At 41.5% G+C, this 24,303-nt stretch overlaps 1 protein-coding gene across 1 annotated transcript in view; it reads left to right on the forward strand.

Annotated features, from left to right (window-relative positions):
* Positions 1–24,303, forward strand: part of LOC128796157 (neural-cadherin-like) — a 54,601-nt gene that overhangs the window by 19,832 nt on the left and 10,466 nt on the right. The window contains exons 7-24 of the mRNA XM_053957554.1: positions 129–271; positions 619–791; positions 1,782–1,950; positions 3,665–3,835; positions 7,176–7,348; positions 7,451–7,618; positions 8,540–8,789; positions 10,032–10,159; positions 11,329–11,515; positions 11,651–11,794; positions 13,471–13,754; positions 14,672–16,289; positions 18,188–18,281; positions 19,049–19,233; positions 19,803–20,035; positions 21,045–21,322; positions 22,962–23,176; positions 23,472–23,603. Coding sequence (XP_053813529.1) covers positions 129–271; positions 619–791; positions 1,782–1,950; positions 3,665–3,835; positions 7,176–7,348; positions 7,451–7,618; positions 8,540–8,789; positions 10,032–10,159; positions 11,329–11,515; positions 11,651–11,794; positions 13,471–13,754; positions 14,672–16,289; positions 18,188–18,281; positions 19,049–19,233; positions 19,803–20,035; positions 21,045–21,322; positions 22,962–23,176; positions 23,472–23,603 — 4,745 coding nt within the window. The remainder of the gene's footprint in view (positions 1–128; positions 272–618; positions 792–1,781; positions 1,951–3,664; positions 3,836–7,175; positions 7,349–7,450; positions 7,619–8,539; positions 8,790–10,031; positions 10,160–11,328; positions 11,516–11,650; positions 11,795–13,470; positions 13,755–14,671; positions 16,290–18,187; positions 18,282–19,048; positions 19,234–19,802; positions 20,036–21,044; positions 21,323–22,961; positions 23,177–23,471; positions 23,604–24,303) is intronic.

The raw sequence follows: 24,303 nt of genomic DNA on the forward strand, positions 1-24,303 counted from the left end.
GGGCATGGGTTGCATGCCCAAAGCTTTAAAAAATCATTCATAATGAGGTCATAATCTTGCTGATGGTTAACACAGTGATGGTTATTCTGATACTTTGTGTGCTGCCATTGCTCCCTTATGTCCATCAGTTACAGGACTTTCCTTTCGGAAGATGCTGGTCCTGGCACCTTGGTGGCTACTGTTCGGGCAGAGGACCCTGATGGAGATGGGCTACTTTATCTGATTACAGGAGGCAATGAGGAGGGCAACTTTGAGCTGGATAGCCAGAAAGGTAAGGAAAGAGGTTTTGGAACATAGTTATTTACTGTCTAATCTCTACTGACTCTGCTCCACCTGTATGTCAAGAACCATAAAAAAGCACCATATTTATATAATCTGCAAATGAGGATGCTTTGTATCAGTGAGGATTAGTTCTTGGATATGATGGTTGTTCTTCAACTATCAGCCAAAACTTGGGATCCTGATCCAAGGGTGTGCAGACTAAGATGAGAGGTTCCTGTGCTTTGAAACCAAAATACAAACTGAGCCAGCAATACAGTGACAGAAAAATGTGATGCTCACTTGATTTTGTGTGTTTACAGAGTAAATTAACATGACACTTTATGCTTCCAAATTCAGGTATCATTAAACTCCGCAGAAACCCACCACCCAATCTGAAAGGGCCACAGTACACCCTGAATGTCACTGCGATAGATGACAATGCCTCGGGGGGACCCACTCCTCTCAGCAGTTTTGCTGAGGTTATTGTAGGAGTTAATGACATTAATAACAACAAGCCTGTCTTTAGAGAGGTAAGATGTCTTTCTGCAGATATTCTTTTCCCATCTAAGTTATAACTGGGATAATAGAGTCTCCATAGCCACTGGTGGTTGCTGGTGGGCTTGAAGGGTCTGTGTGTGCAGAGCAGAATGAACTTGTAAGTAAACAGTCAGCTTGTAATCAGTCAGCTTTCTTCCTAGAGGAAGTGTAAAGTTGTTGGAACCCAGGACATCCCTCTGGCTGCCCTGGCTGTCTCAAGACCCTGGCAGGGGGCTTGGAGACCTTGGCATGAAGTCAAAAACACCTGTGGCTTCGATTTTAGCCCGTGGAAAAAACTGCCAACTTTGTATGAGGAATTACAAGCCACAAGGGTTTGAGTAGTGTGATAGTTGAATTAACACAGGGTGAAAAAGTAGAATTTTGGGGCTTTTTAGAATGGGGTTTGAGGGGACAAGATGGAGGGATTTGGGCATTCTCCTGGGACTGGGATTCTCCTTCGTCTTGTCCTCCATGTCTTGGTGTGATGGTGACACTTTTCTATTGGTTTAAGGTAGGGACACACTGTCCAACATAAATAATAGATATTGGCACATTATTTTAAACATAGTACATGTAGTTTTTAGTATAAAATGTAAACACCACTGTAGAGGGCAGACAGAACACCATGGATGACTTGCTAGACAGAGCTCAGCAGGTCAGAGAAAGAATGTTATAGATAAGAGAAAATAAACAACCTTGAGAAGCCGACCCTACGCATTCAGACTTCTTCTTCGGCTGTGTGGGCTGGGAAACAAGGACTTTTACACTCTTGGGGTCACCTCGACACCCGGACCCTGAGATAAAGTCTTCATCCTCCTTTTTCCTTCCTCTCCCTTAGGGATTGATTTCTTTGTGTGCATAATTAGTAGTAGAAATTTTCTTCCAAGTTTTTCCCAGACCTGCTGGAAAAATATTGGCATTGTGCAGCAGATTCATGTGACTCTATGTAATATTTAGGGTCGGATGTTTGGGTGTATTTTTAGTGCGCTTACTACAGTGACAGCACCTGGGTTCTGGAGAACCAGCCTCCAGGCATGCGTGTGCTACAGGTAGAAGCCTATGATGCAGACCTCGGCATCAATGGAGAGGTGAAGTATGGGCTCATGCACCGAGATGGAGCTTCCCTAGGCTTCAGCATTGACTCAGACACAGGTCAGTAGCTTCAGGTTATTGAGAAAAAAATGAAAATGACGTTGTGTTGTAATGAAAATGCCACCGTATCGGTATGTTCATGTGGGCTTATGCTTAACCATGTAACTGCAGGGTTAGCTGTGACAGTTTATAGGATAAACACTGGAAAATGCTCAGGGTATGTAAATAGCCGTGCACATAGATTAGATTAGATTAGATTAGATTAGATTAGATTAGATTAAGGTTGTAGTGATTAAAATTATAGTAGGTTTGGGTTGGGAAAGACCTGAAAGATTATTTATTTCCAACACCCCTGCTGTGGGCTGGGATATCATCCACTAGACCAGGCTGCCCAATGCCCCATCCAACCTGGCCCTGAACACTTCCAAGGATGGGGCTTCCACAGCTTCCCTGGCCAACCTGTGTTGGGCAGTGTCTCACCACCCTCACAGTAAAGAATTTCTTCCTAATCTAGACCTGTTCTCCCTCAGTTTAAAACCATTACCCCTTGTCCTATCACTACATGCCCACAGACCCTCTCCAGCTCTTGTTGTGGCTATCTTTAGGTACTGGAAGGTGCTGTAAGGTCTCCCTGGAACCTTCTCTTCTCCAGGCTGAAAAATCCCAGCTCAGTCTGTATTCACAGGAGAGGTTTCCAACCCTCTGATCATCTTCATGTCCCTCTTCTGGATTCACTCCAACAGATGCACATCCTTCTTACATTGGGGGTCCCAAATGCAAATTAAATAGGGAAACAAATCCCAATTCAATAAGAAGATAAAAATGTCTTCCGTATCACTTACCTTCCTATTTGGATCAAGGGTAGCTGTAAAAATGCAGAGCAGAAAGTGTGATTTTTGCAGGTTAAGTTTATTCTTGTCTATGATGTGGCCACAGTTTATTTCTCATCTCATGAACAAATAGGAGATCCAGTGCACTGCAGGTAAAACCCTCATACAGAGCAAGGCAACAATGTCTTTGTATATGATTTATTTCAAATGAAGATGTTATATAATTGTTGATGTTTCCATAGTCAAAATAGGAAAATAGGATATTGTTATGTCCAGGACTGTGCAGGAGACTGGAAGGGACTACAACAGAGCTGAAGAACTCTGAGCATTGTAGAGAAATAGGTCTAGAAGTGGCCTCAAGAAGCCCGGTTCAAAATCTGCTAACCAGAAGAAAATAGCAGAGGTACAGAGAGAGACTTGACTAGTAGGGAGGAAAACCTGAAGTTTGGAGAAAATTGCTTGATTTATCCACTATATGATTTTACCCAATTTTAATCTGTTCAATGAGACAGCCTCCAACTCCTGTAGCAGAGGTTACTTTGGTCATATCACTTGTATCTTCTGTGGTGTGGCTCTTCCTCAAAGTAATAATGAGCTGATTCAGTCACTTGGACTACCACTGGAGTAAACCTAGAGAGGCCCTTCAATGAGAAGGAGAAAGTCCTTCTGTGCTCCATGAGCCATGAGATAACAAGATACTCACACTAAGCTTCTTATCAGGGCAGCAGGAAAAAGGCGACATGAGGCATATGAGGAGAAGAGAGACAAGAGAACTGGAGTTGGTCTAGCCCAAGACATGTGTTGCAGGGTCAGTGAGGATCGAGCTTCACGGCTGTGTTGCAAGTGGTCAGAGCTTCCTTTTGCGCAGGAGATGTGCAGGTTCCTCTCTGCAAATTCAGTCCTGAGGCTGTAACAGGCAGCACAGGAGGTGTCTGTGTTTGCAGGAGTCATCACCACCACACAGAGTTTCGACCGGGAGAAGCAGAGGGAGTACACTCTGTCTGTCACTGCCACTGACCAGGCGCAGGAGCCGCTGATCGGCGTGTGCCAGGTCACCGTCCTCATTGCTGATGTCAACGACAACGATCCCAAGTTTGAGAACAGTCGCTATCAGTGTGAGTGTTACTTAACTGCTTGTCCCACTACTGCCACATGAATCTTGTTAGAAGGTTGTTCCTTGTAACAGTGGTCACTCTGTTAGGTGACTGACCTTCCTTTGTTGCCCACTAAGCCATTTACTGTTTAACCCATCTTCACTGGACATGTGCAGAATTAACCAGTCCTCTTTAGTCATTGCAGTTCTCCTAAAAACATTGACATACTTCACTCCTACAGATGAGGCTGATCTGATCCCTTCTCTTTGCAGCTTTTCTCTGCCCAGCTTTTTTCCGCACTGAATTTTTATTTGATGTCCCAAAACAAAACATGACATCCTAGCTGGGAAATCATCAACCATGGTTAGAAGTATAATTGTCATCTGTGTCTCTGTAGCACAGCACCTCTGTTTGAATAGACTGAAGTGGCATTTATGTCTTGTCAAGCAGCACAAAATCCTTGGTTTCTAGGCTGCCTTTGGCTGGGAGCCAACACCTGCTGTATCTGTCCTGCTGAGCTAGCTTTTCCCATTTGACCTGGTGCCATTCCCTTTTTCATCCCCACATGATATGCTTTGCATCAGTCTTTTGTTTAATTTGACTTGATGCTTCTCCAGTAGAATCCTGCATTTCATTACACTTGGACTCTCTACATTTAATGTCATCCACAAGTCATGAGTATAATCTCTAGTTATTGGACTGGAACAGGTCCTTCCTTGCATAATTGCTTGAAAATGGAAAAAAAATAGTTTCTGATGCATCTGCCAACAATTTCATTTTGGAGGTTTTTTGTCACTTGTGTGAAATGTTGTGGAGGGCAAAGCAGTGACCAATGCCTTATTAAAATGAAGATGGCTTATAAGAAAATTTTCTTTAACATCACAGATGCCAGCATTTTAGAAGGACTCAAAAATAAGTTGGATGTTTATATTTTAGGACTTTAACAAGAAGTGACCTGCTGGGAAATATGCTAAATATACATCTACACTTCTGAGTTATGTACAAGGACAGAAGGAAAATTGTGTTGCGCCTTTTAATGTATCTTGTAGTGACTAATTCTAAGTGCCAAATTCATTAAAATGTGTAGATTTGGAATAGCCATTTCTACATTCTTACCAATGTCTTTGGCAAACGTGGCCAAAGCAGCACTGAGTAGTTGAGTAGGAATGATCTTTCTGGAGAGAAATATTTTTGAGTGGAGCAGACAATCCCTGCTGAGGTAGAGGTAATGTTTGTGCAAAGATGAACCTTTCTATTCTACTATCACACATGTCCTCCAGGTGAAACTGCCCAGGATTCCTCTTTTTCAAAAACTGTGAAGCTGAGAGGTTGCATTTGTAATTATGGTGGCTTCACCACTTCGAGGAACAGGCAGATTTTTTTTCTTTTTTCATGAACAGAGGGTACTGGCAAAAGTTTTGAAGCAAAAGCAGCTTTTTGAGATGGCAGAACTGCAGATAATGAGGTCACATTTTGCCTAGCGCTTTCCCAGCATCTCTACATAAGTAATCAATGCTTGAACGTCACAGAATTAAAAATAGCTTCTTCCCTAACAAGATCAAATGCCATTAGTCATAGGTTTCTATTCATCCTGGAAACTGCTGGTTCTTTACTCTCAGGACTAGCATGCTGGTCAAATTCCCGATTTAGCCATGCATCTTATCATCTGTCTGCAAAACAGACATTAAAGAGATGCTTAACTGTAGTAGGGATGGTACAGTAAATGTTAAAAGTTGTATCAGCAGCAAGCAAAGCACATGAAATGAGATAGTACCACCCTTCCAAGTAACTTTGTCTTTTTTTGTTGCAATGCAATTTAACAGAATTTGACTGTTAAAGACAGAATAAATACAAATGCACACACACACACAAACAAAAACATAACACAAAAAAGGAGGATTTTACAGTGATTTATGGCACTTTATATCTTAGTGCTGGTAAATCTCTTGTGAGATTAGCTTTGTCTGTTCCTGACACACCAAATACAAGAATCCCAGGACAATTAAATGATACAGGCACAAGTCAAGCCAATTAAATGACACAGGGATGACTGAAGCCATGTAAATCTCAAACTACTGCTCATGGAGCAGGTGGTTGGTGTTATTTAAAGTTGTACTGCTCCACTACTACACACTGTACACATTAAAGGAGAAGACCAAAACAGAAAACATGACTGCTCCATAAGTAGTGTGCAGTTCTGATTATCCCACATCAAAAATGCTAAAGGACACACATATAAGGGAGATCAAAGATATGAAATAGTTTCTGAACAAGACATGAATTAACAGACTGACTGGGTTGCCTAAACCCAACTGCAACAGCCTTCCCACTGTCAGTTTTAATACACTGAGCTGGTGGAGCCTTAGTACAAGGAAACAACTCAAAACCACAATCAGGCAAGCACATGTAGCTTGAAGGAGGAATTGGGATTGGATGGCTGAGGATAGAGAGAAGAGCTGGACAAAAATCATTGTAATGTAAAGATGAGTGTGGAAGAAAGACAGCTGGCAGGGATGCAAGAGTTTAATATGAAACTGTGACTCGCAGAGTGGAGGGGAGCAGGAAATGACTGCTTATGATTTCCCATCATTTTGTTAGTGTCCCTTCTAGAAATCAGGTTTTAGGAAGACAAAATTAATTACTCATCTGTGCAGTGGGCTCTTCAAATGCGTGACTTTGCCACCAGATTTTTAGATGACAATTATCTAAGCAGGTTCAAAGAAGGATTGGTCTCTCTAGAACTACAAGCAGAAAGACACGACCTCTGACAGAGGTGGATTTCTGGGAACAGGGAGTGAAACCTAAAGAAAGAGAAATACATTAAATGACCATTGCCTTTGCCCTGGTCAGCTTTTCCAAAACGCTGGGGGGTTGGAAGCATCTTCTCTGTGACCTGAGTCTTTATGCTTTGCTATTACCTAGTGCCTCCCACTGGCAGTGCTGCCGGCACCACTCATATTCAAGATTAATTCAATTCACACAGAATTGCCTTTGATGCCAACCTGCTTTTATCATCAGCTGAGCCCAGCAGGCTGGGCTGTGATCCAGAGCAGTCGGCATGCGAGCCACTGTGGGGCTTGCCAACGCCGCCGTGGAGAGGCACCAGTGCTGGCAGCAGCCGTGTCAGTAAATCTGCATCACCAGCAGCTCACTTAACAACCCAGCGTGGCAGGGGAGAGGGAAGGGGAAGCTAAAAGAGGACTATAGACATTGTTGGTGACAAGTCTTTATAAACTGCCTCAGTACAGAAGCGTTTAGTCTCCCATGAAGGGAACAATGATGTTTTACAGGAGTATTTCTTTACAAATACAGCCTGCTAAACCAGAGCAGACCTGCTGACAATACCTTTGTCTTTCCAAAGACTTCCTTAGCGAAGACACTCCAGTGGGGATGAGTTTCCTCCGAGTTGCAGCTCACGACAGTGACCAGGGTGTGAATGCTGCTGTCACATACTCAATGTTAGAGCATCAGCTGGAATACTTCCAGATCAACCCCAGCACAGGCTGGGTGTATGTGAATGGCCCACTACCCCAGGTAATGTGAGAATCCAGCCCCTCAAATCCATTGCAGAGGGTTAATTGCAATCTCTTGGTTTATACCAAATAGTTTTCAAGTATCCTGTGCCTTTGTTTCCAGACAATGCGCATTAGCCGCTATATTGTAGCGACAGATGGTGGGAACAGAAGCAGCACCGTGGAGCTGACGGTGACTGTCACTAGTGCACTGAGCCAGCCACCCCGGTGGGAGCAGAGCACATACTGGGTAATCATCCCCGAAAACACCATTCGTGACACCAAGATTGTGGTATGTTAAAAGCTTGACTATTTTCCTCCCTCTTCATTTCCACTTCTTCCTCTGTTACGCTCTAAGTCAGAAGTTCACAGATGCCTGCTCTGCAGCCTTACTGCCTTGCACTATTCCCTTATGAGCCTTCACTGCTGTGCACCCATTAAAGTTTGTCAGGTGTACCTGTCACAGAATAGGGTGGCATTTCAGCTGGCAGCAGTTTTCCCAGTGAATTCTTATATTAATGGCCCTCAAGGTGTGCTTCCACAGAAGCAAGACTTATATGCTGCCAGAGAAATAAATTCTTGTGTATTCCCTCTAAGAGCCATCTCCTCACTCCACCATCCTCAGTGGGCTGTGCTATCAGCTTGTGTCTTTCTTAAAGCTTTTCTCAGTTTAGCCTGAGAGCGTGGAGTGACATAGTTTGCTTCGGACTCTTCTAACTCAAACCAACTCCTTTTTAACCCATAGAGACTTAGTCTTTAAGGACAGAAGACTTAGTCTTCTATATATTGCCACATAATTCCTGCCTTCCTCCTCCTGCATGTAATATTCAAGCACTTGGAAACAATTTAGGGTTTGAGTTTTTCTTCTGTAACTTGCTCAGTGAAATGTACAACTCAGTGGAGAAACGGTCTCCTTATGGATCAGTTTTGCTTTGGAAGGAGGAGAGAGGAGGGATTTCCTATAGCTGCGCTGCAGTTCTGTCTTGGCACATTTACAGGCAGATAAATTTTCTGTTGATTAAACACCTGCACCAAACCTAGATATTGTAAAATAAAACTCAGCTCTGTAGATGTTTCTATTTTGTCTGTTACCTGAGTCATACAAGCATGTATGTTCTTGGAGTACATACATGTGTGTATGTTTCTGCCATCAAACTCAACACTTGCAACCCCGTGCTTCATGAATGTATGTGGTGGCTCTTTTCTTCTTCAGACCATCAAAGCCACATCCCCTCTTGGTGATCCCAGGGTTACGTATAACCTGGAGGAGGGTCAAGTTCCAGAGACTAACATGCCAGTTCGTTTCTATCTGAAGCCAAACAGAGCTGATGGATCTGCTTCTCTTCTAGTCGCTGAACCACTTGACTTTGAGACTACTAAGTTTTTCACCCTGACAGTCCGGGCACAAAACGTAGCAATGACTCCTTTAGCTTCCTTTGCCACTGTTTGTGTCAATATAACAGGTAAGCTTTGCTGCTGTTCAGAAAAATATTCTTATTATTTTTAGTGTAATGCCACAAATTAAGGTAACTTCCATGAAATGCCAAGCCACCTCAGAATGCTTTGTACATTTCTATACTGTAAAAAGTTATGCAGTCATTAAACAATGTCTGAGACAATTCCTAAGTATTACTATCAAATGTGGAGATGTGATAGTGCAAAAATGGGCTGTTTGAATGTTTAGGCAGCACTGTGCCTGGTTCTGTAAAGGTAATCAGAAAGATTTTCTTTCGAAAGGAGGAGAAATCTAGTACTTGTTCCAAGCTATTGAAAGGAGATGAGTATTACTGGAAATAGTGTGTGCTATAAAAAGAGAAACAGCTCAGATAGGCTGGGTTTGTGTTGGATATCTGTTTAGGGTTTTTTGTTACATTCAGTATTTTCCATTGCATACTGAGATTACATCTACAGAAATAAAATTTATCCTTATGATAAATGCAATTTTCAAAAATTTGATCCAAACCTCCTTATAGTAGGATCTTTTCATAAGGCTCTGTTCCAGTAGATCCACATAAAACTATAAAACTGATATTAATCCCTGCTTTTTGCAGGATTAGTGGAGTTACTTTTGTTAGGCAGACATTCAAATGAAAATATGAATAAATTAAGTCTCCAGCAAAAACATTTGTCTTGCCCACCACCATGGAAATGAGAATGGGGTAGTAATTTGAAAGGGAATTCAACTTTCCTGCTTCACTTTATCACAGCATTGTCCTGTTTTTCACAATGCACCAATGCAAAACCCCTTCAGGCCATAGAGCAGGGTCTGAGGCTCCTAACCTTGTAGGTTATGGACCTTGTCCCAAAAGGTTTTTCCTGTAGTGCAGTTTTTGGTACCAGAATTTGGCAGAAACTTCATTCTGCTCACAAGAAAAAAATCCTTTTTCGGTAATTTAGCTGTGGATGAAAGCCCTCCTGGTCCTGGCATTCATGGACTTAGTATATCTCTGGTCAAATCATTAGCCACTATCTCAGCTGGGATTAGGCCACTGTCTCCCAGAAACTGCCCAGTGTCTATAAAATGCCTCCAGTCTGCTACCATTAGAATGGGAAAACCCAGAGCAGGATTGCTTATTACTATAAACAATGTAAGTTCTTCCTCCAAGCAAAATACACCTGTGGGGAAAAAAAACAAAAAAACCTACAGTAAACAAAAAAGTTTTCAAATATCTTCTTACCATGATCCTCATCAACTCCTTTTTCAGATGTCAATGACAATGTTCCATTCTTCATGTCTTCTAACTACGAGGTGTCTGTGCCAGAAGGAGCTGATGTTGGCACATCTGTGGTTCAGGTGTTAGCTATGGACTTGGATTCTGGCCTACATGGAGAGGTTTGACCTTAATTCCAGTTCTTTTCCTCACAATACTCAAGTTGTAGTATTGTAATTAGTGAGAATGTGCAGTCAGCTGATGGCAGGGAATGAGCCACCAGCAGTTCTTACAGCACTCGTCAAGCATTTGTCTATCTTATGATTGGTGTGCATCTCACGGGATGCAGGCAGAGAAGATGCTCTTCGTGATCTCAGGGTCATGCAGCGTGGCAGCTCATCCTGATCCAGCAACCATGACAAAGCACTGCTGCATGATTCTCAGGGTTGCTGAGTGGATGGGGCTGCAGGACATGTTTTCAAACTCCTGCCTCTTTAGCTCATTTTTTAATTGACCATCAGTGATTATTGGCAGTTATTCACAGCCTTTTAAATAGGGTCAATTAAATACCATCATTGGTCAAACCAACATTTGACCATCATAGTAATAATGACCCAACCCTAGGAAAAAGCAGAGTGCTGAAGGGAATTATTCATTTTCTTTGCATTTTCCTGAGCCATTTCTAAAAATCCTACTAGCTCTTCTGTGAAGAAACTCTAGTTAGTGGAGACTCTAGGAACTCTGCTCATTTTGTAGCTTCTGAAGGGCAACCTGTGTGGTAGAACAGTCTGGTGCTGCTCTGGGCATGACTTGAGGGTGGGAATGGAACTGGTGTTTTTTCAGAGAAAGACCTTTATTAAAGGGAAAAATGTGAATAGCTTTCATTGGTGGAAGTTTTCATTTACTCAGTCTTGTTGAACAGGACCCAAATTATTAGCTTTTTTTTGTTCTTTTTTTTTTTTTTTTTTTTTTTCTTTTTTGAGATCAGAAGCACAGTGGATTACTAGAAGCTGAGGAGACACCAGGGATGTGCCAGTCCATACATTCTCTCCTTCTGTTATTCATGATCTTTCTTAACTACTCCTACTGGCCACTGTTGGAGATTAGATACCGGGCTTGATGGGCCTTGATATCACTGGTACAGATGTTCTTTTGTTTGAGAAATCTGCACTTTTTATATCAAAATAAACAAAAGACTTAGAAAAAATATGTTCAGATGATCTGTCTTTCCTCAGAGTGTTGCTACTTTGCAGGCAGAACCAGGAGGCTACTGAGGAAGGGGGAGGTCACAGCACTTGGACATACAAATGAAAATAGAAAATGTAACCTCTTTTAACAATTTCCTTTTTAGGTTCACTACTTAATATTAAAAGATGCTAATGAGGATTATCAGTTCTTCACCATTGAACCTGAGACAGGAATTATTTACACCCAGGCATCTTTTGACAGAGAGAAAAGAGCTTCTTACTTGATTGAAGTTCAGTCTCAGGACTTATCAGAATCTGCTAGACCTGGTGTTCATGGGCAGCCCAACACAGGTAAAACTAAGGAATTCTATATTAGGCTTTTTAACTTCCATAGGCTTGGCAGGTATGTGAGCTGTTTGGAATAATGCAAGGTATTCCACCTCTGCCATTTCTACTCTGCATGCTCCTCTTGCATCTCCTTCTTAGACACAGCCTACGTGAGGATTTTTGTCAGTGATGTGAATGACAACGCTCCGGCATTTCCTCGGCCAGTGTATGAGGTCAGCATAGATGAGGACAGGGATGTGGGAAGTCCTGTTGTGACAGCAACAGCAGATGACAAAGATGAAGGTGAGTGGACTGTGCATGTCTTTTTAAGTCCTTTTCGTGTTAATGTGTGTTTGTGTGTAGGGTAGGGCTACTTCTTTCACGGGCAAACAGCTCTCTGCATTCAGGAGGCAATTCCACATTTCAACATTAAGTGAGGAGAGAAGTTCTGGGTGCATGTGAGTGTTTTCTTTAACTGGGTGCTCAGCTTCGTAGTGCAAAGGTTAAGTTAGCTGGCAATGTCTTTGGGGCAGAATGAAATCACCTGGAATTGCAACATTGCTGTAACTTTATACTCACTCTTTCCGGAGCACATGCTTGCTTTTTACTGACTCCTGTGCTTTCAAGATCTCCCTAGGAGTCAGTTCTATTTACCACTATTGCAAAAAAAAATCAAATATATGCTTTTTGGTGAGCTAGTGGGTTAAATATGCTTGTGGAAGAATCTGACAAACAGTGGAAAATGTGGGATGGCACAGCTAAAAATGAAGTCAGGAAGAAAGGGAAAGCCAGACCCTCCATTTGGGCTCACGCTGACACCAGCTCTGATGGTGTGAAGCTACCCCTACTGTGTGGTGAGACCAGATGGGCAGAGCCAGTCCAACAGCATGTACCACTAGTCAGTCCCTGTCTTTGCATTTTGGTTGCTTTTGTGAGCTGGTCCAGCTCAACTTGCTGAGGAGAAACAAATCTATTGGTTAAAAGAAAGCAAGCTGGTGACAGAGCCCAAATGAGAGCCAGAGGGATGTGTTGCTGAGAATAGGTGAGAGCTAGCTGTTCCTTTCTGTGACAGTGCTGCAATGCCTGTGCCTCTTAGTGCCCATGAGAGAGGCGTAGAGCGGCCTTTGGAACCAGCTGCTGCACTTGGGAGAATTTGACAAAAGCTGCTAGCAAGTGATGCTCAAGCTTTTACTGCAAAGGCAGCCAAATCCTTTCAAGCACTAACGTAGAACACAGCCTTTTCACTTTCTAGCCATCCATATTGCTCTAGTCTTGTCATCCATATTGCTCTAGTCTTGTTATCCACAGCTGACTCACAACTTAAAAAGCTGAATGTTCTTTTTGGTCCTAGCAGTTCACCTATTTAATTTAGGAAATTACTTTGTATACTGGAATGCAATGTATTTTTTTACCTTTCCAAATAAGTAAACAGGAAGCACTAAACTACTTGTTGTTGTTCCTAAATGTTTTGCAGCAATCAAACAACTGCTGTTGCACAGGTGGAACATTCTAAGATGAATTCTTGCTCAAAATAGAGGACTTCTGTTATATTTTAGCACCACCCCGTGGTTTAAGAAAAAGTTAAGGAATACTGGCATTTGACATGAGAGACTTAGGAAACATTGAGTAAAAATAGCTTCTTGTATTTTCATAGTATGTTACTTTTTTATTATTGGCAAATGAATGCACAACAATTTAGAGTCACACAATTTCTCCATTATCAATCAACAAGTGCTTGTCTGTGTCTGTAAATTATATTTGTAAATATAAATGCAAACTTAGCCTCCCATCTGCCACACACAAAATCTTCAAATTACGTACACAGATCATTCTGTGTATGTTTTTATGTTTTATCTCACACACACACACCACACAACAGTCTTGGAAAATAAGGTTTCTCTTGGATACATGTCCATTGTGCATAGCTGGATTGAGCATTCATAGAGTGAACAGGGGGCAGTTGTTTCTTTCTCTTATAGGTGCAAATGCCAAACTAAGGTATCAGATCACTTCAGGAAATGTGAAAGGGGTTTTTGATGTGGAACCTGAGATTGGAACTGTCTTCATTGCTCAGCCTCTGGATTATGAACAAGAACAACATTATGAGCTCCGGCTTGTAGCTTCTGATGGGAAATGGGAAAACCACACTCTTATCATCATCAATGTTGTCAATAAGAATGATGAAGCACCAGTCTTCACTCAGAATGAATACCAGGGCAGTGTCTTGGAGGAGCTCACTGATCTGCCTGTACTTGTCCTAAAGGTAAAGCAGTTTCCACAAAGCAGGGCAAAACCTAGCTTTGTGTTCAGCTCAATCCCATCCATTCACACAAATCCAAAAAGATAGTTTATTTAGGGTGGGTGAGGCCTGGTATTAGGACTTAGCTAGCAACTTTTTGTAAAGAATAGAATAAAGTAAACCTGGTAATTTTTTGTGGTGGACTTGCTCTCTTCACCTACGTAAATAGTGGTTGGTTTTGATCCTAAGGGTCTTTTCCAAACTGATTTTAAAATTATTTGATTCTAATTATTGAAAAATGTGACAACTTTCCTTTACAAAGAAGATTTGTCACATTTTGAGTAACTGTATAAGCACAGAATGGTTGTGGCACGTGTATTTCATGTATGTAACAGTTAAATTTATGCTACCAAATAAACATTACCAGGGATTGTTCTTTGACTCCAGTTCAATCATCTTCATTGTGTTGTTGTTAGAGCAGTTCTTGGTAGGCCCAACTAGTAATCTCCCAAACAATCCCTGGATGCAAATCTGGCTGTGCTGATCACCAGCTTGGATGCATGACCTGTTTTCACAGCAGACTGTAAACTCAGGGAGAATCAGCCTCTGCTTGCCTTTGTATTCCAGCTCCAAAGATTTCACAAGAAATATTTGTCAGCAGAACTATTATTATTTTCACCTGATTCTTCCTAAAGTTTTTTCTCTTTCCAAAATATATGGGGAAGTAGAATGTATTAGTCTGTCAAAATGTCCTCTTTCTGTTTCTCTAGGCTGTACATGATGTTTATTGAAAGAGTACTTGAATGACTCAAGCAAATAGATGCTTGCTGTTAAAATGCACACTATTCATTTAGCCTGCACTTTAGCAGCTGCCATCAATAAGAGAACTGTGATTTCCCTTTTTTTTAACATAAACAATTGCCTGCTGTGTCTTGTTCCAGGTTTCTGCGACTGATCCTGACCAAGCAGCAGATCAAAATGCCATTAACTACTCCCTGCACGGGCAGGGAGCCAGCAGCGAATTCAGCATCAATGAGAACACAGGTGAGATCAGCGCACACAAAAGGTTAGACCGGGAGAAGCGATCGACGTGGCGCTTTCTCGTTCTTGCAACGGATGAGGGCGGAGAGGGACTGACTGGCTTTGCAGATGTGATCATAGAAGTGAGGGATGTGAACGACAACGCACCCCTTTTCCTCTGTGTGTCGGATGGCTGTTTCACGGGCCACATCCCTGAGGACTCTCCGGCTGACACTCCTATCATGGAAATGACAGCAGTGGACCTCGATGACCCCAAGGCTGGTATAAATGCTGTGCTAACATACAGTATCATTCAGAATGTCAAAAATGAAATTAATTTGAACTTGTTCTCAATTGATTCAGTTAGTGGCACGATCTCTACAGTGCTTGGGTCCCTGGACCGTGAGAAGGAAGACAAATACCTAGTGGTGGTTGAGGCCAGAGATGGAGGAGGGCTCACTGGAACAGGCACCGCCACTATTTTGGTGACTGACGTGAATGATCATGCTCCAGTCTTCCTGCAAAGGATTTACACAGCATTTGTCTCTGAGAATGCGAGTATTAACACTGAAGTGGTAGTGGTGTCTGCTGTGGACAGAGATGAGGGAGAAAATGCCATGGTGACATTCAGCATTATTGATGGAGACAATGACCGCAAATTCTCCATAGAGACAGATGAAGTCAACAACTGTGGGTTTATCCGACTACGCAAACGGGTTGACTTTGAGAAGCCTCACGAGAGGGTATTCAATTTGACTGTGAAAGCAGAGGACATGGATTTCTTTAGCATCACTCACTGTGTGATCTATGTGGAGGACTCCAATGATCATGCTCCTGTCTTCTATCCCCAATTCTATGAAGTGGCTGCACTTGGGGAAGATGTACCAGTTGGCACCAAAGTTATTCAGGTTTCTGCTGTTGACTTGGATTCTGGCCTGAATGGGAGGTTTTCTTTCCACCTGCTAAACAAGTCTGATCCAGGTGGCCAGTTCTCTTTGGCTAGCGATGGGTGGCTGATGGTTGCAGGATTGCTGGATTATGAGACAGTGGCTCAGTACCAACTCATTGTGATTGCCACTGATATGGGACAGCCCCCTCTGACTGGCAGTGCCACTGTTTTAGTGACTCTGCAGGATGTAAATGACAACGGGCCAGAGTTTGAGGCACATTATAACCCAGTGGTCTGGGAAAACACAGCTTCTCCACAGGTTGTCCAAATGAATGAGACCTCCACACTGCTGTATGCCAAGGACCGAGACACTGCTGCAAACGGAGCACCTTTCTCCTTTCACCTTCTCAGTGATTTCGATAGCCTGACCAGCTTCAGCCTGCAGGACTTCCACAATGGCAGTGCCGTGCTCACCGCACTGCGCACCTTTGACAGGGAGGTGCACAAGGTGTTCTACCTGCCCATCCTGATCACAGACAGTGGGATCCCACCCATGAGCTCCACCAACACCCTGACCGTGAACATCGGGGACCAAAACGACCACCCGCATTCTGCTGGCTACATGGAGTGTCTCATTTACAGCTATGATGGTAAATCACTCCCTGATGTTTGCTTCCAAGTGTAACATAAGGCCAAAAGAAGCAGCTTTAAGTTTTACAGGAGGACTCTGTCCTGTTCCACGTAAGCTGTTAGTAGAGGTGCTACTGAAGTTTACTTAAACCCCAACAGAGAGCAGTAGGTATGTGGGGCACAGGTCCCTGGGCCACTTGATTTGTGAAAGAAAGTGAACCAGCCTTGAAGAAGGAGCATAACTGGCTGCTTTTTTTGGCACTTTTCTGTCAAACTTGAGTAATGATCTCTGGGTTTCAGATACAATTTTTCAGCAGCGTTAACATATCAGGGGAGAAAAAAATTACTGAAGTTCATAATGTTGCTGAGAAATGATGAGTCTGAATGCTGATAACCTTCTTTCTCCTTCTTAAACCTTTTTTCTTCTCCTGACTGAATTGAATTTTACTGTATACACTTAAACTGAACTTATATGTAAACTGCTGAAACATTCATCTAAGTCTTCAGCTGAAAAATGCTGTTATGGGGGAATTTTCTGTGAATGCTGACTGCATGCAGTGTGAGAGAAGCCTTCTTTCCCTTCTTGCTTTAGCAATTAGGCAGCAGTATTCTTGTGATCTGGTGCCCCCCGTAATAAGTCCATCAGGAAAATAAAACACACAGGTAAAAATATTTTGGGATGCTTGTATCCATGTTGGCTCAGGGCATTCCTTCCTCTTCTACTCTGCTCTGTGTCCTATGGTTTGATAGCACATTAAATAGATTGTCTGTTGTGGCACATTAGGAACTACTTCTGAGCAGATGCTGTTCACATTTATTTGTACTGAAACATTATACTGTCTGTTGCATGATTACTCAAGTTCAGCTTGGTGTTAAATTGATACCAATTGATACTATTTGCTGAGAAACTCTGCCTGTAGCTTAAATACCAAACATTTTCATTAAGCCTGTATTCCATTTTAGTTGTTTCTTTCATCGGTACACTGGTTAATTTCTGGGAGGGACTATTCAAGACCTCAGATCTTTGATTAATTAAAATATAAAGGAGAGACAGCATCAAAAGGCTACCATCACATTGTGTGTTGCATTCATATCCTATGGGAATCAAACACCAGAGCATCCTGTCCCCTGCAAAATATCTAGTGAATGTCACCACAGTTGCCAGAGAGGTACAGTTTTCTCTCCTTGCATCCAGTTCTTCTATTGTTGGGGTTTGTGCTGCTCCATATCACATGGTGAAGTCCCACTTTTATCCTTTTTGTGTATCCTCAATTCTTTATTCAGTAGGTTTATGAATTCAGATAACTATTTCCTTCAGAAGTAAGGAGGAACCTTTCCTTCAGAAGTAAGTTTTGTAAATCCAGAAAACACTAATTTGTCAGTTTTGCTGAAAGGATGCAAAACCAGCAGAATACATGCTGCTTTCCATCTCACCCCAGTCTCACCGTTTACTCAAAATAAGCCTGGCCACTGTATTTTGGACATCCTCTCTATCTTGCTGTAATTTCTATCTTACTGTAATTGCTATTGGTTTTGCCCTTTATAACCCAGTCTGCATTTTGGTTGTTTATCCTGCCAAACAAACAAATCCTGTCTAAACCGCTCTGTAAGTTGGTTGGATAATGCAGATAAAATAGTGAAAATTTTCAGAGGTGGCTATTCTTTCTTTCCTCCCATTGCTTTTCATTGCAGTCACCTGCAGAATTAAATCTATGTAGTCATACAGCAAACATGTGATAAGCAGCACACCATGTGGCATTTGCAAACCGGTGCATATCTCTCGAGAACTACCACAACTATTTTTGTAGAGGTCTTAGGCTTACAACACATGTGCTTAGACCAGAACCTGTTTGTGTACATGTGAGAGGTCTGACTGTGAGAGGTCTGACTGTGCCACTTGTGTGCTATGTTGTTCCAGGTATTCTGCCCACGACTGTACTGGGCCAGGTCAGTGCCCCTGATGCTGATGACTGGGATCGCAAAATCTACCAATTTGAAGGGAAAACATCAAGGTATTTGGAGAGAAAAATGGGAGCTGCATAATTTTTTTTTTTTAGAAAATTGAGCGCACACAAAATCACAGCAAGTATTTACACTGTCTTTTTTTTGAAAACAAGAGTACAAAAGCATTTTGTTGGTTAGACACTTCTGTGTGCAGATCTCCAAAACCCTTCTGAGTGTGAGGCTGCAGTAAATTACACTGCATGCCAAACCAGCCTGCTGCCCATTGCCTCATGGGCCAGAATTCTAAATTCCTGTTCACAGTCATACCCACAATCTGTATCAGTGAGCTGCTACAGGAAACATACCTACTAACTTCTAAATTCCTCCATCCAAGCTCCTGGTGTTTCCATGTCACCACTGGTTTCAAGACCTTATTTATACAGATGTATAGACTTGGGAGCATCTGGATTGTGACTGGGGCTGAGATGTACATGTGCCACTCAGAGGTTTTGACAGAGGTGTCATTCTTAGTGAATATATCTATACTAGGAGTTTGCACTATTTCCAAAGTTATGGCTACTGCAGTTTTAGTCTTCCCACACAGTTAATACAGCATAGCAGCAGGAAGAAACCTTCATGATACACTGATCAAGAGTCATTAGGAGCCAACAGGAGACAAAGTAAAAAAGTTCTATTCTGCTCTGTCCCTTCATGAGGGAACATATCTGCCTTCTTTGATAAATAGAAAGTTGTTCAGAAAACCATCAATGATGATAATTAGGACTTAGCTTTTGAACTTCTCATAGCTTGTTCCTTGGCTTAACTCTTATTACAGGTACTTTATCCTTAATGATAACTCAGGTTTGCTGACTATTAAAGAAGGAACCCCACCGGGAGCATACAACCTAAGAGTCAGAGTCATTGATGGAGTCTGGCCAGATGTTATCTCCACTGTAAAGGTTATAGTGAAGGAAATCAAAGATGAGGCCCTCCGTAATGCTGGTTCCATACGAATAAAAGGTAGGCAATGTGCTCAAGTACGGTCTATGTCTTTAATGTTACTGCTGTGATACTTAGAATTCTGCTTAGAATGCCCTTAGACATGGATGAGAATTAATAGTTTTCTGGGTAAGGATTTGAAAATGCATCTTTGCATGGTCCTCTGATGCTGCATGTGAAAGAACATCTGTGGAGAAAAAAGACGGCAAGGAAAAGTTGTCTGATTTCTACACCAACTTTTAAAAAACCCAGCAACTTATTTTTCAGGAGAAACTTTATTTGAACAAGTGCCTGCCTGAAATTCACCAGATTCTTTCAACCTTTGTGGAAAAGTAAAATCTTCTTAAACATGTTTCTGATTTTAAAAAATAATAAAAAAAATGGAAATTAATAAAACTCAAAAAAAATCAGAACACACAGGTTTAGCAGAAGCAAGCACAGAAAATTTCAGAGCCTAAAAAGTAAAATACTCCTGAATTTGCAGTTGAGTCCAATTTCTGCAACCTTATGATTTATTCTGTGATGCTCCTCTCTTCTATTGCTACAACAGTTGCAAGAAATGTGTGTCAAATTTTCAACTGCTGTTACAGGTATCACACCAGAGGAGTTCATATCCCAGTCCCCTGAAAAACAAAGTAAATACTACCAGATGAAGAAGCTGCTTTCAGAAATTATCTCAGTTCAACTGGAAAATGTTCACATTTTCAGCGTACTGAATAGCCCGAGTCCAATCCGAGGGGTTGATGTTTGGTTTGCAGTTTATGGTCCACCTTATTATAAAGCAGAAAAACTTAATGGCAATGTAGCAGCTTCCAGAGCCTGGGTAAGTATCCATCCATCCATTCCTGTAAGAAACCACAGCATCTTCTTATTGTGTCTATTCAGGTGATGTCCATTGCCTAGTGAATGTGAACAATTAGAATGATTGAGGGAATAATGTGTGATAGTTTTAAGTAGATAGTTTTAATCAGTAAAATCAAGCAATCCTTTTGCACTTATACTAAATTTCAAATTATAATGTTCTGAAAGCCAGACTCTAAATACATATTAAGTCACCTAAACACAATACACTTTTAGGACTGTAAACATGTTTTTCCTATTGAAAAGACTGTAAAACACTGTATAAAGAATGTGTTTGGCTGTTGCCTTTCTGCATGATGCCTTAATGTTTCAATTTTTAGTTCTGTAGTTGAAACTCCCAAAAGTCAAACATTTCAAGTTTCTAGACTTAAAAGAGCAAAGTAGTAAAAGAGCCACTCTCCAGTACAAAACCAGGTTGGAAATATATGTTCAAAATTTAGTAAAGTTCCTTTCCCTCTAGCAAAAAAAAAAAAAAAAAAAAAAAAAAAAGAGAAAAACCCAAAACACTGACAGGAGTTAAATTATTTGCACTGTTGGAAACGTGTTGGTGCAGAGCTTTACCAACTCATTCTTGCCAGAAAAGATATTTCTTCACTATCCAGTGCCAATTCCCAGTATCTTTAAGTCAGAAGTTCAGATTAAAATATAGTTCAGATGCCATATAAATAATGCATCAGAACCATTAGTGATAAAAAAAAAAATCCAGTCAGTCTCTAATGAATATTGACAGTATTTTTGCCCTCAAAATGCTTATTCATGATGTAATTGACTTACACCAAGGCTTTGGCCTTAACAGATGCCAGACTGAACTGCTTTTGGCTCTACAGGGTGAGGTAGACATTGGAAGGAATTGGCACAGCAACCATAAATAAGTTTTGAACATAAATAAGACTTGGGAATTCATTGCTGTCACTGGTGAACTTAGTGGAAAAGTCAGATGAATGCAACTAATTCTTCTTCTTCTTCTTCAGCTGGAAAGCATTCTGGACATAAATATCACCCAGACTGGCATTGATGAATGTGTGACTGCAGACTGCACTCACAGCGGTGGATGCATCAGCAAGCATGAACAGAACCATGTACCAACCATTACCACAGCTGGAAGTGTTTCACTGGTGTCTGTGACGGTCCTGAGTCATGCTGTGTGTGGCTGTGCTGCTCGGGAGAATCCTCATTTTTCCTGCTCCTCATACCAGACAAACCCTTGTCTCAATGGTGGCACATGTGTGGATACTGATTTGGGCTACAGGTTGGTAAAGCTTCATAAGGTGTGCAAACACAATACATGTAATTCAGACTGTAAGGAGGATGAGTCAAAGCTTCAGGAACCATCACTGCATGTCTTCCCACTGTGGCAAATCTAAGTTTTGTTATATTTCACACACAGGTCTTGCAAAAGAACCTCTATTCTCAGGTACATATATTTTATGTTCAACATGGTCTCCAGGAAAACCATGGGAACATTCCAGGCTGCACCAGTTCCATTACTGCCACCCTACAAAATATTCTAGTTTGTGAAGCCTGCCTTAAACATTTTAATGCTGTTAAATGTTTTAATCACATCTCTTACATCACTTAATAACCTCTTCCTCACTTTTCTTGCCTTATTTGTTTCTCCAAAAATGAGATCTCCTAGATAGTATAGTATACAGATTTTAAAAAATGATAGGACTGTACTAACTCAGAATTAACCTGATCCCATTCCAGAATGTGGCTTCCAGCATGTTTGCTTAAAAACAATCATCCCACTATAGGAAAGCAGAAACACTGGCCAGTGTCTTCATAGCACCCTTGGTAGGGGTGACAAGACTCAGACTGAAGCTGCAGAAGCGCTTGTCATGCTAAAGTTCTTATTGCTACTCAGGTATAATCAGACAGGGAAATTTTGCTGCCCAGAAATGCTAGGTAGGTTCTGTCACCTATCATTTGTTCAGCTCTGAGGTTTCTTTGCTTTTGCTCCATTTTCAGTAGTTTTGTGTGTCATTTTTCCCTGCATCCTACATTCTGCACTCAAAGGTACTAGCAATCTATGGGAAACAGAAACTAAGAAATAAAAGCCCAGCTGATCTCCCTTCCTGTCCCTCTGCCCATTTTTGTTGTTCCTTTGGTTTCCCACTTACAGGTTCTTACAGTATGTTACTGTCATATTGTGGCTACTTTTTTTCTACAGAGAAAGAACTTGGAAAGAACTCTGAGTCTCTTGTTTGACAGTGTAAAAGAAATAAACTAGCAAGTATCTTGTAATAAAAGTGAAGAGGTCAAGGTCTGTGACTGCCACAGTGCACTTTTTCTGGGTGATATACCCTTCCTGCAGATACTCTGATTGGACACAAGCAGATTTTTTTTCCCAATGAGAATAATCAACCATTGTATTAATCTCCCCAGGGAGGTGGTGGTTTACCCAACAATGGACACTACCAGGATGCTAAGCCATCTTGTCTAGATCATTCTTTTGCCAAGAAAAGTTGGACCAAATTATACTTGAAGCAATTTCAACCTGGTATTCTGTGATTCTGTGATTTCTTTGCTTTTCCTGTCAGCATTACAAAGTCTTCAGACAAGCTGATAACTAAGCCTAGTGATAAACATGTTTTTCTTTTTTTATGCTGAAGACATAAGAGATTTTCATGGGCTTTATATATTACAACAGGTCCATCATTTACTCACAGAATATCCTTGCACAGACATATTATAATTTAGACTAAATATATGTTGTGATTGTACAAACAAGTCAAAACATTTTTTGAAATTTTGCTAGTGCTTTACCTGTACTATGGCCTAGGGAACATGGAGTCCTGTGTTTAAAGAGGAGAGTCCTGTTGTCAGAAGAGACCTTTGCATTTTCTGTTTGCATGGTGGATATTTGCTTTTATTTTTTTATTAAATAGATGCAAATGTGCTGCAAATTTTCATGGACCAGACTGTCAGCAGACAAAACACAGCTTCAGAGGCCACGGTTATGCCTGGTTCCCTCCTCTTCAGCCTTGTTTTGAGAGCCGCATCTCCTTAGAGTTTATCACTGAAGTTGTTGATGGCCTTCTGTTGTACCATGGACCAGCAGCACGAGGGCAGCCTGGAGAACAGGAAAACTTCCTTGCTTTAGGTTAGCACCTTATAAAGTATTTGTGTTTCTGTGAAGGTGAGATTCTACTTAGTTCATAGATTTGGGTTTTTTATTTTTAAAAAGGCTCAGAAAGTTACTTTTGGAGAATAAGGAGAATGCACAATAGTTTGCCAGTATGCCTAATTCATATCTTTGTGTCACTGTTAGAAGCTGGACTTATTTTTAAGCTATCTAAAAATCTTCTCCAACTAAGATCTAATTGCAACAGTCACTTCAACTTTGTTTGAATGGGAACGTGGTTACTGCATACCCAATAAGAGTCTTTCCTTTGCAGAACTCTCTGGTGGTGTCCCGTCGCTGACCGTGAGCCACAGCTCTGGTGAGCTTTTCCTGCAGCTGTCACAAAAAGTTAATGTTGCGGATCGCCGCTGGCACAATATTAAAATTATAAATGATGGAAAGGCAAGTGTAAATATGGCACAGGTAGTCCTGTGAAAGCATTAATTCATGTACCTACATTTCTTCCAAATCCTTCCTCCCTTCTGTAGAACTCAATCAATCAATTTTCCATCATCTCTGAAATGGCAGGGGTAGAAGTTTGTCAGTTCAGACATCCTCTTAGTCTTGAAGTAGTGAAGCAGAAAAGGCCTGGAGAAGTCTGATCCAGTTATGAAATCGGCCGTGCTATTTCCTTTCTTTAGTTATCGTGCCTGCTGCTTAGACAACAGAGTTGTGATACCGTCGGCTAAATGCTTCCTGATGTGATTGAGTGAAATATTCGTACTTTATCTGAGTGAGACGCCCTGCCCCAGCAAGAAACTTTAGATGTGTAGCACAAAGGAGGTAGATGAACTTTTGTGTACAGGGACTATCTTGCTGATATAACTGCAAAAAGCATCTGCTAGGCTCCCCCTTCTCTCCCACATAAGACAAGCTGAAGGGCAGGTCAGGATATGGGATACAGCCTGACAGACCTTCTGCTCTGCTAGGTTATCTCTCTGTGTTGTGATCTTGCAGAAAACTCCAAGAATGTCCTATGCTCCCTCTACTATGCCCATGACTGGGCATGGTCATGGCAGAGTCAGATCTTTTGTGTGGTCTTCAGTTACATGCCATGTGCAATAACCTTCCAGATTAGTATGTGGAGTATTTTATTATTTTAACAA

This window comes from Vidua chalybeata, chromosome 1, assembly GCF_026979565.1.
Source record: "Vidua chalybeata isolate OUT-0048 chromosome 1, bVidCha1 merged haplotype, whole genome shotgun sequence".
Lineage (NCBI taxonomy): Eukaryota > Metazoa > Chordata > Aves > Passeriformes > Viduidae > Vidua > Vidua chalybeata.